General features: G+C 37.2%; 1 protein-coding gene across 1 annotated transcript in view; it reads right to left on the bottom strand.

The window, feature by feature from the left end:
• Window positions 1-5,943: 5,943 nt before the first annotated feature.
• Window positions 5,944-15,727, bottom strand: part of Ccdc178 (coiled-coil domain containing 178) — a 265,422-nt gene continuing 255,638 nt past the window's right edge. The window contains exon 19 of the mRNA XM_042675000.1: window positions 5,944-6,045. Within this exon, the coding sequence (XP_042530934.1) occupies window positions 5,944-6,045 (102 nt within the window). The remainder of the gene's footprint in view (window positions 6,046-15,727) is intronic.

The raw sequence follows: 15,727 nt of genomic DNA on the forward strand, positions 1-15,727 counted from the left end.
ATTTCTTGCAGTAATGCAAATCTGATTAATGTGAATATACGAGCTTGGGTGGATACAGCAATTTAAGTTAGCTGTACTTTAGCTTATAAAAAATAAATAATAGTTCAACATAAAACAATGAAAACAAATAAAGCCTATGTGATCATTATGTTACACACTATAAATAACTGCCATTTGCTTTGCTCTACCTGATTTTATGATGAAGTAACAAGTAAGTCAATATCTAACATACATCCCTACTGTGTGTTATAGAAAATACCGGGTGGCATTGCATCCTGGGTTGGCATATTTTGAGTTGCAAGCTTCTACAGTAATCATCTCTCTCAGTACCCCATGTTCAGTTTAGAAAACAGGCCAAGGTGATCACAGGACTGCCTGGAAGGACCTCCACATAGGTCTCCTGTCTAAGTCAGAATTCTATCAGCTCCACTTCTCCTCAGACAATTTTTTTTGTGTGTATGCTGGTCCTGAGGCTTGAACTCAGGGCCTGGGCACTGTCTCTGAACTTTTGTGCTTAAGGCTATCACCCTAGCACTTGAGCCACAGCTCTACTTTCTGTTTTTTTGGTAGTTAATTGGAGATAAGAGACTCACAGATTTTCCCATGTGGGTTGGCTTCAAATTACGATTCTCAGTTGTCGGTCTTCTGAGTAGCTAGGATTACAGGTGTGAGCCATCAGTGCCCAGATCCAAAGCATTTTAATGTCTAGGCTTTTGTGTGTGTATCATTAGAGTTTGAACTCAGGACCTCACACTTGCTAATATTCTGTTATAAGAGTGCTGAGCCATGTTTCCAGCCCCGTGTTTCGCTAATTATTTTTAAAATGGTCTTGCTCCACATCCAGGCTTTCATGAAAGGCATGATGTGTTTGCCCCTGGGTCATAGATGTGCTTCAGCATGGTCTCTAGCTTCCTTCTGTGGAGAGTCTGAAACTTTTCAGAACCAGATGATCTACTACTGTGATCCATGAGCAGCGGCAGAGGGGGCGGGGCTGGCTAGGTCAAATGTTTTACTACTAACAGCAAATAATAACAAAACTGAATTTAGCATGGGTTAGGGTATCAAAGTTTAGATTTTAAAAACTACCCTATTTTTTCAACTTCATTTTCCTCCTTACTCTACCCAGTGCCCTTTATCTTCCCATTACTCCTTTGCCAAATAGGACATCTTGTACCTTCTGTTAAATTGAATTAAGTTTTGCCTAAGGGCTCACCCATCCACAATAACTTACCTTGATGTATAAACAGAAATGTAGCCTACTCTTGTAACATGGAGCCAACTCCCAGCCAATCACAGTGGCTGAGTGTCGGCCAGCCCCAGGCATCCAACTGTTCAAACCAGGTTCAAATAAGGCAATTGCTAAACTTTAGAAAATCTACTCATCTTTGTGATTCACTTCTGCTTTCTGTACGTGATTCTCTTTCCCTTTTCTCTAAATATAACCTGCACATGTGCTGAGATGAAGCATTGGTGGTCACTAGATCTGCAAAATCAGATATATTTATCTATCTTTTGACTTTTTAAAACGCCTCAGAGCAATCCCACATTTCTCTGTGTTACACTAAAATGTTTCTTTAGCATGAACTAATAGTTCTGATCTTCAGGTGACCTTGGGAAAAAGCAATGAGGTTTGGCTAAGGGGAGGATGAATCTCATGGTTTGTTCTTGTTAATCAATCAATGTATGTTAATGGAGACTTATTTTACTTAGTCTAAAGCAAGTCTTGACTTCTGAGGTGTATGCCACAAAAACGGATGATGAGGAAGCACTCAGATTTCTCAGAATTCTGGAGAAATAATTTCATTTGATTTTGTACCTTCAGATACCTTGGTATCATAGTCACATAAATCCATGCTCTAGGCTTTTAGTAGACATAAACACAGAAGCTTGGGCCCAGTTACTCTTTCTCTACCTGCCATGTCCATTCTACTTCATACTGGTTCTTATTCTGTACAGTTCCATCATGGACCACATAGAATCCACAAGAACATATTTTCTCAAATGAATACCCATGAAGATGCCACTAGCATTGTCCAGTGTATTACTTCTAATCGTTTCTCTTCCTTGAAAAAATGGGAGGGTCTTTTAATAGCCCCTTTATTTTTTTCTGTATTAATTATATTAAATACCCATACATTCCCTCTGAATATTCATTTAGAAAGCAGGTTTTGTAATAGTCAAATTTAATTTATCAGGGTGCAATAATTTGTATTTCCCAATCATCTTGCTGACTTTGGTTCATTATACTATTGTTTCACATGAGTAAGTTAGCAAAGTTTGGATTGATTGACTCTAATTAACTAAAACTGGTTCCAGGCTGTGCATCTATTGTCATGGTAGCTAGCCGCAAAGCCCTAAACTGCTAAGTGATGGTGATATAAGGTAATATTGATTTGAAAACTGTAGATAATATGTAACCTTGGCCTTATCACTGTTTGGGAGACAAACTAAAAGAAGAATAAAAGATGTGTTAGGATAAGTTGTATGGATGCTTGGGCATGTAAATTGTCATTTTTTAGTGGGTTTACTTCTTTTTGGTTTTCTTTTCCAGAGATAATCACAGATGCACTGAATACAAATGAATTCAAAACTTAGCAGTAGGAAGACTAATAATTTCATGTTTTTTGAAACTGAAGAAATGAAACATGATTGCTGACTTCCATTTCAAGGAAACTGTTTCTAAACATTGCTTCTTTAAAAACAAACAAAAAACAGCAACTAAGATTTAGCCAGGTGCTGGTAGCTCATGTCTGTAATCCTAGCTACTCAGAAGGATGAGATCTGAGGATCATGGTTTGAAGCCAGCCTGCACAGAAAAGTCTTGTAAAATACTTATCTCCAATTAAGTACCCAAAAGACCAGAAGTAGAGCTTTGTCTCAAGCGGTAGAACACTGGCATTGAGTGAAAAAGCTCAGGGACAATGCCCAGGCCCTGAGACCAAGCCCCAGAACTGAAAAAATAAAATAAAAAGCTAGATTTTAATGTTTTTAAATTAAAAATTGTTTCCCCATTGCTGATTTGTTTTATACTTAATTTTTTGGAACTGGGAGTGTTACCCCACACATTTAATCCTAGCTACTCAGGAGGCTTGGGCAAAAAGTGAGATCTCCATCTCAATCAATAAATTGGGCATAGCAATGTGTACCTGTGGTAGGATGATTGTATTGTGAGGTAAGCCCCAGGAAAAATCACAAGGCCCTATCTCAAAGATTATTAAAGCAAAAAGGAAAAGGGCTGGTGGAATGGCTCAAGTGGTAAAGCACCTAATTCACAAGCAGGAAGCCCTAAGTTCAAATCCCAGTACAGCTATGAAAAGAATGACACTTGCCTGGAAGAAAAAACAGTTTGTAGATAGTATGACCAACTTAAAAAAAAAAAGACTGCATTTACAACCTATAAGCACAAACAAACACTACCCTCCCAGTCTTTATTTAGTGCTAGACAGAAATCAAGTTAAAAAAATATTAGGCAGAATTCTTTGAGATTTGTCAGTGAAGTTTCAGCTTTCCTGTGCAAGATGTTGTGGCTTCTGTGACTCCTGACTTAAATTACCAGTTAGAATATTCTTCCTGTGGTTTGCTGTTGCTCCCTTTTCCATTACTATCTTTGTTGCTATTGTGGTGCTGGGAACTAAGCCCAGATTTCACCTATTAGGCAAGTGCTCTACTACTAAGCTACACCACCAGCCTGCATCATTTTATTTTATGAGCTCCAAGGTTTTCATTTCCCATAATGTTCTTCACTGAGTTACCTTTCTCTCTCAGTCTATTATTTCTCACAAACTTCAATAGAACATTGTTCATGTCCCAGCAGATAGATAATGGGAAAGTTTAACTCATGTACTATAGAGGTTTTCTTGAGAAATTCTGTGTCAGAAAGACAGAAAACTCCACTTTTTGTAGTTGTCTTTGTTATTTGCACAGTGCTAAAGTCTTGGGAAACTGGGAGCAGGCAACTTTTATGTTAATGTCTCTATTTCATTGAGTTTCTCTTAATGATCTGTGGTTATTGTATAGCCATGTGCATTGGGACCAACTTCCGAATGTTACAGAAAAAGAAACGTGCATTTTTCAGAATTTACTAGCAAAACAAGACCAACATGATATGTGTAAGTGTGTGTGTGTGTGTGTGAGAGAGAGAGAAAGACAGAGAGGGGGGGAAGAGAAGGGTGGGGAAGAGAGGAGAAGAGAGGAGGAAGAGAGAAGAAAGGAGAAGAGAAGAGATTGATTTATTTTAAGTAATGGGCTTGGTGTGATTTTGAAGGCTGACTAGTCCCAAATCTCCACTGTGGGCATCTGGCAGGCTGGAAGAACCACATTTGCAGTTTCCTTTTCTTCTTTGCAACTTTGTAACTAAATAACTTCTCACCAAAAGAGAAGCCAGAATAATATCTCTTGCTAAGATATTGTTAAGATATTTTCTGAACACTTCAATAACAACAACTCTCCCCCAAACATTTCTTATGTATCTAACAGATACTCAAAAGAACTCAAAAGAACATTACATAGTCCCTGCCTTTGAGAAGAAAGTCTGATGTGTCAAAATGAATGGATGCTAACAAATGTCTTCAGATGAAATTCAGAGAGGTCATATGTAAATATAAGACAAAAGTGTTATCTTTCTGTGTTGCTATATATCAATGTATGGCACAAAATTGAGTGGCATTATTTCAACTGTGTCAAGAACTAGATATTATTTTTCAAGCTAGTCTATTTTCTTTTGATTATTATTTTTTTGCCTCTAGTGTCTTTCACTCAATCTGTTTAACATTATAGTCAAATTGATCAAACCGTATAGGAATACATAGGGATTTTTTTGATTATTTGGACATTTTACTGTAAAATGGATTATGCCCCTATATTAGCTTTCTATGAATATGGCAAGAGTACTCTAAGTTACTCATTTGTATAGACAAAAATTTGCTTTATGGCTCACAGTTTTAGAAGTTTCTGTCTGTGACTGGTTAGATCTTTTGCCACATGCTTCTGCATGTGGCAAAGTAATATCTGTTATTTCATAGCCAGGAAGTGGAAAAGTAGAAGAAGAAGAGAGTTCCATATCCCCTTTGAAGGAATGTTGTCAGCAACATAAAGGCTGCTGGCTAGGCCTCACCTTTAAAGTTTTCACAAATGTCAGGTAATACCTTCCTTGCAAGCAAGCTTCTGAAAGATGGTCCTTCATGGGACACTAAGATTCAAAGCACAGCAGTCTCTATCCACTTCATTTATATCTAAAGAAGATCTCCTGTTTTCCCAAAGATCATAACTAATTATTACTAACATGAATTTATCAATAAATATTCTCCTCTGTTTTTTTAACCTAAAGAAGTTAAAACAGACAGTATTTGGAATTTTATAGGATGAACTCTGCCTTCTTACTTTTTTCTGGGTCTCTGAAGTTTCTCTGATTCCTCTGAGATGGAAAACTGATCTTTAGCCCTCAGTATGTCTAATCTCCACTCAGTCTATAATGTACATGGTGGCAGGGAATGGCTTTGAAAGGGCTGAATGCACAGAAGGTCAAGAATGTGCATTAGCTGGGTGCTAATGGCTCACACCTGTAATCCTAGCTACTCAAGAGGCTGAGATTTGAGGATTGTGGTTCAAAACCAGCCAGAGTAAGAACATCAGTGAGACTCTTATCTCCAATAAACCACTAGAAAACCAGAAGTGGCACTGTGGCTCAAGTGGTAGAGCACTTGCCTTGAGCTGAAGAGCTGAGGGACAGCACCCAGGCCCAGAGTTTAAGCCCCACGACTGACAGAAAAACAAGAATGTGTGCTGAGGTGCCTGGCTTTAGAGCTGGGTGATTAGCAGTATGTGATTAGGACTGAAGGAAGGTGGGAGAGGAGCTAGGAACTATGCTTCTGAATAGAAGCCATGTCCTGCTGTATCCATTTCACAAAATTAGTGGTTTATATTAAGAGGATGAGCAATGTAGCATCATGTGCTTAATTGAGAGTCAAACTTCAAGCCAACTCCATGTTCTAATCCATCTACTGGCAGATACATGATGAAAAAAATGTCTTCTTGTTTGTTTCTTATCTGAAAGACAAGAAAGAGATCAATGATTAAGCTCCCATTACATCATGGGATTGGGGGTATAAAAAGAATAATCTAGGTGTCTTTCTCATCCAAGTGTAGCCTGCCAAGCAGAAGCATCCAAGTAATTCACCTAGCAGAATCTCAGACTTCCATCCAGACACATGGAATCAGAACCTATAACTTTTTGTTTTGGGTGGTATTGGGGTTTGAACTGAGGGTTTCTCACTTGCTAAGTAAGTGCTTCATCACTTGAGCTATGCTTTAGTTTTCAAATAGGCCTTTGCACTGATGTCTGGTATGCTTGGACCACAGTCTTCTTACTAATGTTTCTCACATAACTGAGATGATAGACATGTGTCATTTTGCCTAGATTTTTATTGGTTGAAATAGACAGGGTCTTAGGAACTTTTCCCTGGTCTGCCCTCAAATTGTGATTCTCATGACCTGGATCTACTTCCTGAGTAGCTGGGATTACAGGCAGGAGCTCCCAGGCCTGGCCTTCTGGAATCCCTAAGTTCACACACTTTCCAGATGATTCTTGTAGTCATGAGGTGGTATCAAATGGCTCTCCCTTTATTTTTCACTCAGTATCTAATAGCAAACCTACCAGTGATACAGAGATAACAAAAACAAATCTCAGCATTAGCAAATAATTTTTCCTTTAACTTAAAAACCTATTCCAATGCCCAATATACTTTTTCAACATAGTCATATCGCTATCAATATAACACATTTAATGAAACGAATACATGTTTGAAGTGAAAGTTTTGCCCACAAATCATTTGACTTAGCTAAAAAAATGCATCTATCTTCCATAGGCATCTTGAAAATTAAGTAAAAAGTGACTTCATGTTTCCTATGGGGCTCTGTTTTCGAGGTCCTGTTCAGGTCTTTCAAATACTTGTCACATGTCACGTTGTGTAAATTCCTCCACCATCCTTGGTGTGGTCCTCTGGTCACATACTGGATTTTAAGTGTTTCCCACAGACCATGTGATACAGGACTAAATCCATCCCCAGCGATGCCCGGGGAAGCAGTGCACACAAGAAGCCCAAGCTGATGACATCTCTCTGCTTCTGCTTTGGGCTTTTCTAATTTGGTAAATTGGCTGTCACATCACTAAACATAAGAAGCTTGAACTTGGGGTCCCTTTCTTTTCCTTTTTCTTTTTTTTTGTCTGAGGTTATTTTGCTTACCACAAATGAAGGCCACAGAAGCTAAATATATGTCTACTTGAATGATGGCTTTATAGCAATAAAATGAGCCCACAGGGGCTAATGACTCTGTAATCAGCTTTTTCAACCACTTTTTATATTGGGCATAATTTTCTGTCTCTCTGAGAAATTCTACATCATTTATCACTAGACTAACATGAGCAAAAGGGGAAAGGCATGAGCTGCGAGATTAGAGGCCACCGCCTGGCTGCTATGAAATCGTAGAGTAAATTTGCCTGAAGGAACACTACTCATTTCTGGATTCCAGCGCATTGGATGCTCACGTTCTTTTTATAGCCTGGAATTCTTACTTTGGCATTGGGTGAAGAAATTTATGTTTTAAGGATGCTTTATTTAGCTTGGAGTTTAAAAATAACTGTTTACCAAATCAGACCCTTTTTTCATTGTTGTTATTTTGCATATTTTCTTTAAGTTCATTTTATCGATCCTTGCCAATCCTAGTTGCTGTTAAGGGAAGGGTTTCAAATCTCTCACTTTGACTTTGAAAATTAGTCTTGAGCATGCTGGGCATAGTGGTACATACCTGTAATCCCAGCGTTAGGGGTAATTAGTTTGAGGCTTTGAAGTGGGTGGGGTAAATTGGAAGTCATACATTATTTGGGAGAGCCATAACTATTAATATGTTGATATACATGGATGCTAGAAAACCCACATAAGAAACCTTTGAATATCTAAATAGTCTATTTAGAATAACCATGTACAACTGGAATCTCAGATTGTTCTTCTGGGCCTAGTTACTTTCCAGTCACTTCTGGTTGAATAATATTCCAAGATAGATGGATAGATAGACTGATAAATAGATAAGCAGGTAGATAGAGATAGTGTCTCACAGAGTATAAATTTATTCACGTGTTGATTTACAATGAAATTGATTTCATACTTTGATTATCATGAACACTATTGCCACGAACATAAGGAAAGCACAGGTATCTCTTTGAGATGCTGATTTCATGGCTTTTGGATATATACCAGAAGTGACATTTCTAGATCCTATGATGGTTTTATTTTTAACATTTTGAGGCATTTCTATGCTATTCTCCATAATGGCTCCATTGTTTGACATTCTCACCAATAGTGTATAAAAATTCCCTTCCCTCCACATCTTCAGTGACATTTGTTGTCTCTTGCTTTTTGAGTAACAGAGCAGATTGTCTGCTTATGTTTTTAGTTCTGATGATCAATGTTGAGCATCTTTCCTAAACCTGTTAGCCATTTGTATCTGTTCTCACTAAAACTGTGCACTTGCTAATCATCCATTGACTATTTAAATGCATTATTTGAATTCTTTTGCTTTTTATGGTTGAGTTTCATAAGTAATTATTTACTTAAGGTTTACTAACTTATGGAAAAAACACTTGCATATTATCTATTATTTACAAATCATACTGATAAATTTCTTTAGAGCTTATTTCCTATCAAGGTTCAATATACTTCAGACTAAGTTAACCAATAAATTCTGTATCTCAATTGTCCATGTCATATTGGGATAAAGGTCTACAACAAGAGTCAGGTTCTTCCAGTCATCGCAAGGCATGTGTGAGTCCACCTTTTGGGACACTAAAATGTTGCTTGCATCCTATTCTGTCCTATCCTAGCCTATCTTTTCCTATCCTATCTTATCCTAGCATAACATAGCATAGCATAGTATAGCATAGCATCTCTCTCTCTTCCTTTTAACTTTCCCCCCAAATTCATGTAGGAATAAAATACAAGTAACAAGTCTTATTTTAAGGCAAAAGGCTCAAAAGCAGTAGAGAAAAGTTGTTCTATTGGTATCACTTGTAGTTAGTTGTCCAACCATCCAATATTTTCATGATTCTTAGATCTGGTCTTTGGCTATTAATTTGACTTCTTTAGTCACTTATAAAGACCTTCTGAAAGGATTCCTAAAAAGCACTATCTTTGTTACTTTCAATAGTCATTAGCTCTTTCTATAGTCATTAGAAAAAAGATAAGAAGTTTGACCCCTTAGATCTGCCATAACCCCTGTTTTCACTGTATATGATGTTGGTATAATTTGGGAAGGGCAAGGGAAAAAACAAATTGTTTAAAAATGGATACAGGTGGACCCATTGCAACAATGTACAAGACATTATGTCAAAAAACAAACTTTACAACTTTGATGAGGGGGGCTGGAGGGGGGAAGATGGGAGGGCAGAGATGGTAGGGGAAACAAAGGAGGAGGCAACGATGCTTGATAAGAAATGTACTTATTACCTTGCGAATGTAAATATAACCTCTCTTTACAGTATTTTCACAATGAAACCTTAATAATAATAATAAAGAAGAAGAAGAAGAAGGGCCCTGTAGAGCCCTCTCTTTTTAGCAGAAATGGAGGAACAAAGCTTTTGCTTTGGGGTTTTTTAGAGCTTTGGTTGTGACACAATTCTTTAATGAAGTGATGGTAAGAGAAATACTTTATTTTGTATTAAAGGAATTTTGTCCTGCATTAGGCAAAGTTACTAAAAAATACTAAAAGATATGAAAGTGCTGATGTTCAATGTGGTGATAATAATTTGTTCCTGGGAATATATTCTTTTAAGTCCAATTGCAAATAATGGTCACATTTAAAGATGAAGAGCACAAGTCTAGAGGTTCTGAAGAGCGTATTACATGAGATGAACATAAAATAACTGAAGGAAATAAAATAAGCTTTAAAATATGGAAAACTGAATTAAAAAAATCACAGTCTTTCTCCCCAAATGTGTGTATGTGTGTACATAACATTCATGTTTGTGTGTGTGTGGGGGGGGGGGGGGTATGTGCTTTGCTTCTAAAGTGGATTACTTATCAGCTCATTTTATGAGGCCAGGATTTGTGTGAGACCACATTATGACTGACTTTGCCAGAAAATAAGTTTACATACCAATAGTTCTTCATAAACACAGAATTTTAGCAAATCAAATACAATTCTAAACAACATTTTGGCAAATTCTAAATAGCATTTGATATCTCTGGTTATCTAGCTATCTCATCTATCTATGTATCTATCATCTAAGTATCTATCTATCCATCCATGTCATCTCTCTTTATCTTCCTATCTATTATGGAATATGACAAAAATATCCATCCATGTCATCTCTCTTTATCTTCCTATCTATTATGGAATATGACAAAAATATGGTAGGAAGTGAAAGAGACAATGAGAGAGTCCAGATGTGCCACAAATCCTGGAAGATACACCCTCAATGATCCAGAGACCTCCCATTAGGCTCCATTTCTTTCTTTATCTTTAAATTTTTTTACATTATCTTTAGTTGTACAAAGGGGTTACTATTCAACATGTCATTTTATAAGTATGATTCATCTTGATTGATATTACCCAGTTCATCATTCTCTCTCTTCCATCTCAACCTCACCACTTCACTTAATTTCCTTAGTTTCATAGGCTACACATTGAATAGGCTCCTCTTAAAAGTTTCTACCAACTCTCAATAATGTTATAATCTGGGGACAAAGCTTTTAACAAATGGGCCTTTGGGCAACATTCCATATCCAAACCATAGCACAACTGTAATTCCCCGCTTTGGAAGTGATGCTGCAGGTAAGGTAGCTCAGGAGGTGGACAATAGGTGGCAATTTTCTGTCCTGATGCCACAGCAAATCCAAAAACAGGTCAGTGTGAGAATTTCTGTGGGAGGAATGGAGAGTGCCTTTAAAAAATTTATTATAATGGTGATGTACAGAGCCATTACAATTACATAGTAAAGCATTAAGGACATTTCTTATCGAACATTTTTACCCCTTCCTTCTTTTTCTCCCAGTTGCAAGTTCCTATTTGAAAATTAGGGTCTGTGGATGTCATGGACAAGATCCAGGTGAGCACTCGCTTTCCTTCCTAGCTTTTGTAGGACAAAGGAAAGAACACACACACACACACACACACACACACACACACACACACACACACACACACACGCACGCGTGCGCGAGCACCCACAGATGCATATGTAAAATGCCTAGGTCTTGGCACCTAGGGTGTATACAATAATTTTTAGTTTAATTGTTGTTATCCCTCTGGCTGGAGTTATTATCTGAGGTTCAACCTTTAAGGCTGGGCCAGAGAAGTTCTCAGAAAGGGATGCTATGTAAATGAGTGAGTGAATAAATATGAATAAATAATATAGATTATATTCTTATTGTGCCTGTATCTCTGTTCTGCAAAATGTATTAGCTTTCACACATCTAATGAATCCTTGAGTTAGAAAAGATAGAACTAACCCACTCAAAGCAACAAGACAATATCATATCATTAATTAGAGCCATGTGCTACGTAGGCACAAAACAGCATAGGACCTTTATGCTATTAGCATCCTATTTTCTTAGTATATGTGTACAATGATATAAGCAACGTGCAAAGTACTAAGTGTCCCCTAGTGGCCAGAAACAGTTAATACTGTTCTGAGTGGAACGTGTATGAACACCACTTACTTTCACCTCATTTACCTCCCAGGTTCTATCTTCATTTAATTATAGTAACTTAAACTTTCCCCCAAATATAATTAGTCACACAGACCCATTCTACTTCCCAATATATACTTGATTTCAAATTTCTCATGGTTTAATAGTTTATGCAATGAAACGTTTATTAGGCTTCTTACCTTAAATGTGAACCTCTTGAAGAAAGGCAGTGCACTGTAGAGATCCATGAATTCTAGTTTTTCCGGGCTAAGACAAACTTGGTTTGTGCTTGTACACTCAGTGTAATTTTTTTCATCACCTTCTTTCATTATGATAATTTTTCCAGTTCTGATAATCAAATTTATGATGTTTTTTCCTCCAGTAGGCTCTCCAGGAATGTTGATATAACCTGGATGACATGAGATCGATCTACATGTGATCCCATGTAGGAAGCCACCAGGGTCTATCAGCTGATCAAGCTGGCTGGAAAGTCATTCTCTTTTCTCATACATGCATGTGTCCTTTATGAAATGGCAGTCTCAGTCAATGAAGCCTACTGGAATTGCTAATGATTATGCTACTCTGCTCCATTTTTTTTGAGTTTCAGCACAGCCCCACACTGATTCTAAAGCTCAATTCAAAGCCAAGTTCAAAGCTGTGTTGGTTGGATAAGATGTGCAGCCCTGGAGTAAAATTCATGTAGCAAATATCCAGGCTGTTACTACTAACAGTGCTCTCTAGGCTGCTGTGGCATAATTCATGTGTTAATGGGTAAATAAATATAATCCAAACATGAACATTGAGCCTGAACAGAAGGAAATGGTGAAAGGTTTCAAGATGTAACACAAGTATATCTACAATGGCCCGAATGTGACCTTTTATCATAGAACAATATGGACACCTGAAAATTCAGCCAAGTGAGAGTTTCAAACTCAAATTTATGCTTGATGTGTTAGAACTAAATTGGTACATTTATAGACTAGTTGTGTGAAAGCAACACAGTAGAATTATTTTGGAATTCAAAGGTGGACTTGTGAGTGCCTTGTTAAAATGAAGTACATGTTTCTGGATCAGAAACTATTTTCTTGGGCTGGGAAGGTGGCTCAGTGGTAGAGTGCTTGCCTTGCATGCATGAGACCCTGGGTTGGATTCCTCAATACCACATAAGCAGAAAAAGCTGGAAGTGGATCAAGTGGTAGAGCACTAGCCTTGAGCTGAAGAGCTGAGGGAAAGCGCCCAGGCCCAGAGTTCAGGCCCTGAGACTGGCAAAAAAAAAAAAAAGAAACTATTTTCTTAAAAACTATGCTTGCTTTATATGATTTAATAAATTCAGAAATTAAACTAATATTTGAATGGTAGTTTAATTCAGAAAGCCAAAATAAAATTGTTTTAAAGAGGTGTATGAAATAATGCATACTCACAGAGAAACTACTTTATGACTTCGATGAAGAATCAGAGACAAAATTAGTCTTAACAATGAAAACAATATGTTTTCTTCATTTTTCATTCTCTTCTCATTATCTCACCTGTTCCCTCCTTTTTACCCATATCTTCCCTGTACGTAGTTTTCATGTGGATGAAATTAGGAATTCATGACTCTAGAAAATAAATGCACACATGTACTGTGAATTATCTCATTCCTTTCTTTATACACTTATGCTCTTGGTTATGATCACAATTAGGTGACAAATATCTGCAGTGAGACAAGCAGTTAACTCTGCTAAGGAATTCCAAGGAGAAATTCACAGGATGTTATTGCTAGTAAAATATTGACCTACAATGTATACTCCTTCTTTCATGCAATGAATGCTTAATTTCTTCTTCTTCCTCCTAATACTGGAAAGACAGTGTTGAAAAGGGAACTTAATTAAATCTGAGTGTTTAATAAAATAAAATGTTGCACATTCCTCTGTATATCATGTCCAGGGTTACTAAATTAGAATGAAATAAAGCTATTGTGGCTCTTGCCAGTTTTTCTTGACTATTAAATCTAACTTGTGGTCATATAAAGCCATACAAGACTTTATAAAGGCATATAAGATTTTATAGATGTATGTTGTATTTGAATCCACTACTTGGTCCACTTAGTTCCTGCCTACATTTTCCATCTAATTTTATTTTAAAATAGATTTTCTTACTACAATGTATTTGTATTTGAAATCCACATATAGAGTTGTAATCATAGTCTATGAATTCTCTAAATTATATAGTTTATGAAAGCTATCATGTAAGACTTACTTTAGTTATCTTAAGTTTAATTCCCTCAGAGTGGACATAAAATAACAAGGGTTATCTAATACTGTAACAGAAACTATGATTTCTCAGAGTTTTAAAAATTGTTATCTCTTTACTAAAATGCCAGAATATGGTCCATAATCCACTCTGCCATTGTGGAAAACAGAGCAAGAAAGTATGTTTCTGTAAAGTTTTTTCTAGCACAGATTTGTGCAGAAGCAAATTAGCATCAGAGATCATTTCAGTAACTGAAACACAGTTAAAGGTAGTGGTAGAGAGAAGTCTCCGTCAATTAATGACTTAGATTCGAGGGAGATTCATTCTGGTTTTGTTGTGGATCTACACAGAGTAGAAGTGGATACAGAAGACAATAAATAAATGAACAGCATTGTGGAAGCTCCATAAAAGAAGGCTCCAGACAGACTCAGGCTGAGATAGTGTTTATTCCTATGACGCAGAAAAATTAGAGCTTAAAAAATGCCATCCACCCCCCATTTTTGTTTTCTTCCAGTTATTAATGTTCAATTAATACTCTCTGTTGTAATTATCATGTCATCATCTACAGCAAACTCTTACTGTTCAGACTGTACTATTCAGAACAGAGAGGTAATTCCTCTCAGAATTATGCTTCCTACCTGCTATGTTTAGTGGTTACCTTCAGCTTCTTCCATAAATGTATATATGATAACTTTAACAATGAAAAATAATTTCCCTTTTATGTGTACTACACTAGATTTCTTCTATTTGTTCTCCCTTTCCTTCTCATGTTTGCAGCTTTTCCACTGGGGAAATCCTGATTTATAATCCATAGTTCCATTCCTGCAGCCAACAACTGCAGCATGACTGGTCTCTCAAGTCAGATATTAGCATCCTTAAAGTGCTTGTGTCTTTGTTATATTGATTGGGGAGATTCATGATATGTCCACAAATATACATACATGCATGCCTGCAGCACCCATACATGCATACACACTTACACTTTAATCTTCTTATTAGGTTTCATAGGAGGCGTAGCAGTCAGAAATATTATCTCACTATCTCAAATTAGTAATGGGATGATGAAGCTGAGTGAAGGTTAAAGTTGTCTCGAATCCTAGTATCTTATTGAATCTGTCCATCCATCTATCTCTACACACACACACACACACACACACACACACACACACACACACACACACGAGTACACGCGCATGTGCACATGTGTGTGTGTGTGTGTGTGTGTGTCTGTCTGTCTGTCTGTCTGTCTGTCTGCCTGTGGTGCTGGTCCTGGAGCTTAATTGGACTCAGGATCTGGGCACTGTCCATGTGCTTGCTTGTTTATTTATATATTTAGTTAGTTTTTGCTCAAGGCTAGCATTCTACCACTTGAGCCCACCCCCACCTCAACTTCTGGCTTTTTTGTGGTTAATTGGAGACAAGAGTTTTGTGGACTTTCTTGCTCAGGCTGGCTTCAAACTGTGGTACTCAGATGTCAGCCTCCTGAGTAGCTAGGATTACAAGCACAAGCTACATGGTTGCAGCTGTTATTCAATATTTAAGAGCAAGTTTACTAAACATTCAGCTCTATTTTAATTGGATCCTAATTTCTAAGGAAATTCTCCTTTTGGTAGGCTCTAAAATACAATACATGCTTACCAACATTCAGAACATGCTCAACCAGAGAATTTGCTGGCAGATAGCCTGGGATACTTCTCTCCATCTGCCTAGATCTTTGCTGCTCAGTTACATTCTGTTAAGGATGCTACAGAAGTGTTTGATGAGTTAACTGATCTCCTATTATTTAATTTCCTAAGTATCTGTTTGGAAATGCT

Source organism: Dipodomys spectabilis, unplaced genomic scaffold (assembly GCF_019054845.1).
Source record: "Dipodomys spectabilis isolate Male_0828 unplaced genomic scaffold, ASM1905484v1 ptg000024l, whole genome shotgun sequence".
NCBI classification, from domain to species: Eukaryota; Metazoa; Chordata; class Mammalia; order Rodentia; family Heteromyidae; genus Dipodomys; species Dipodomys spectabilis.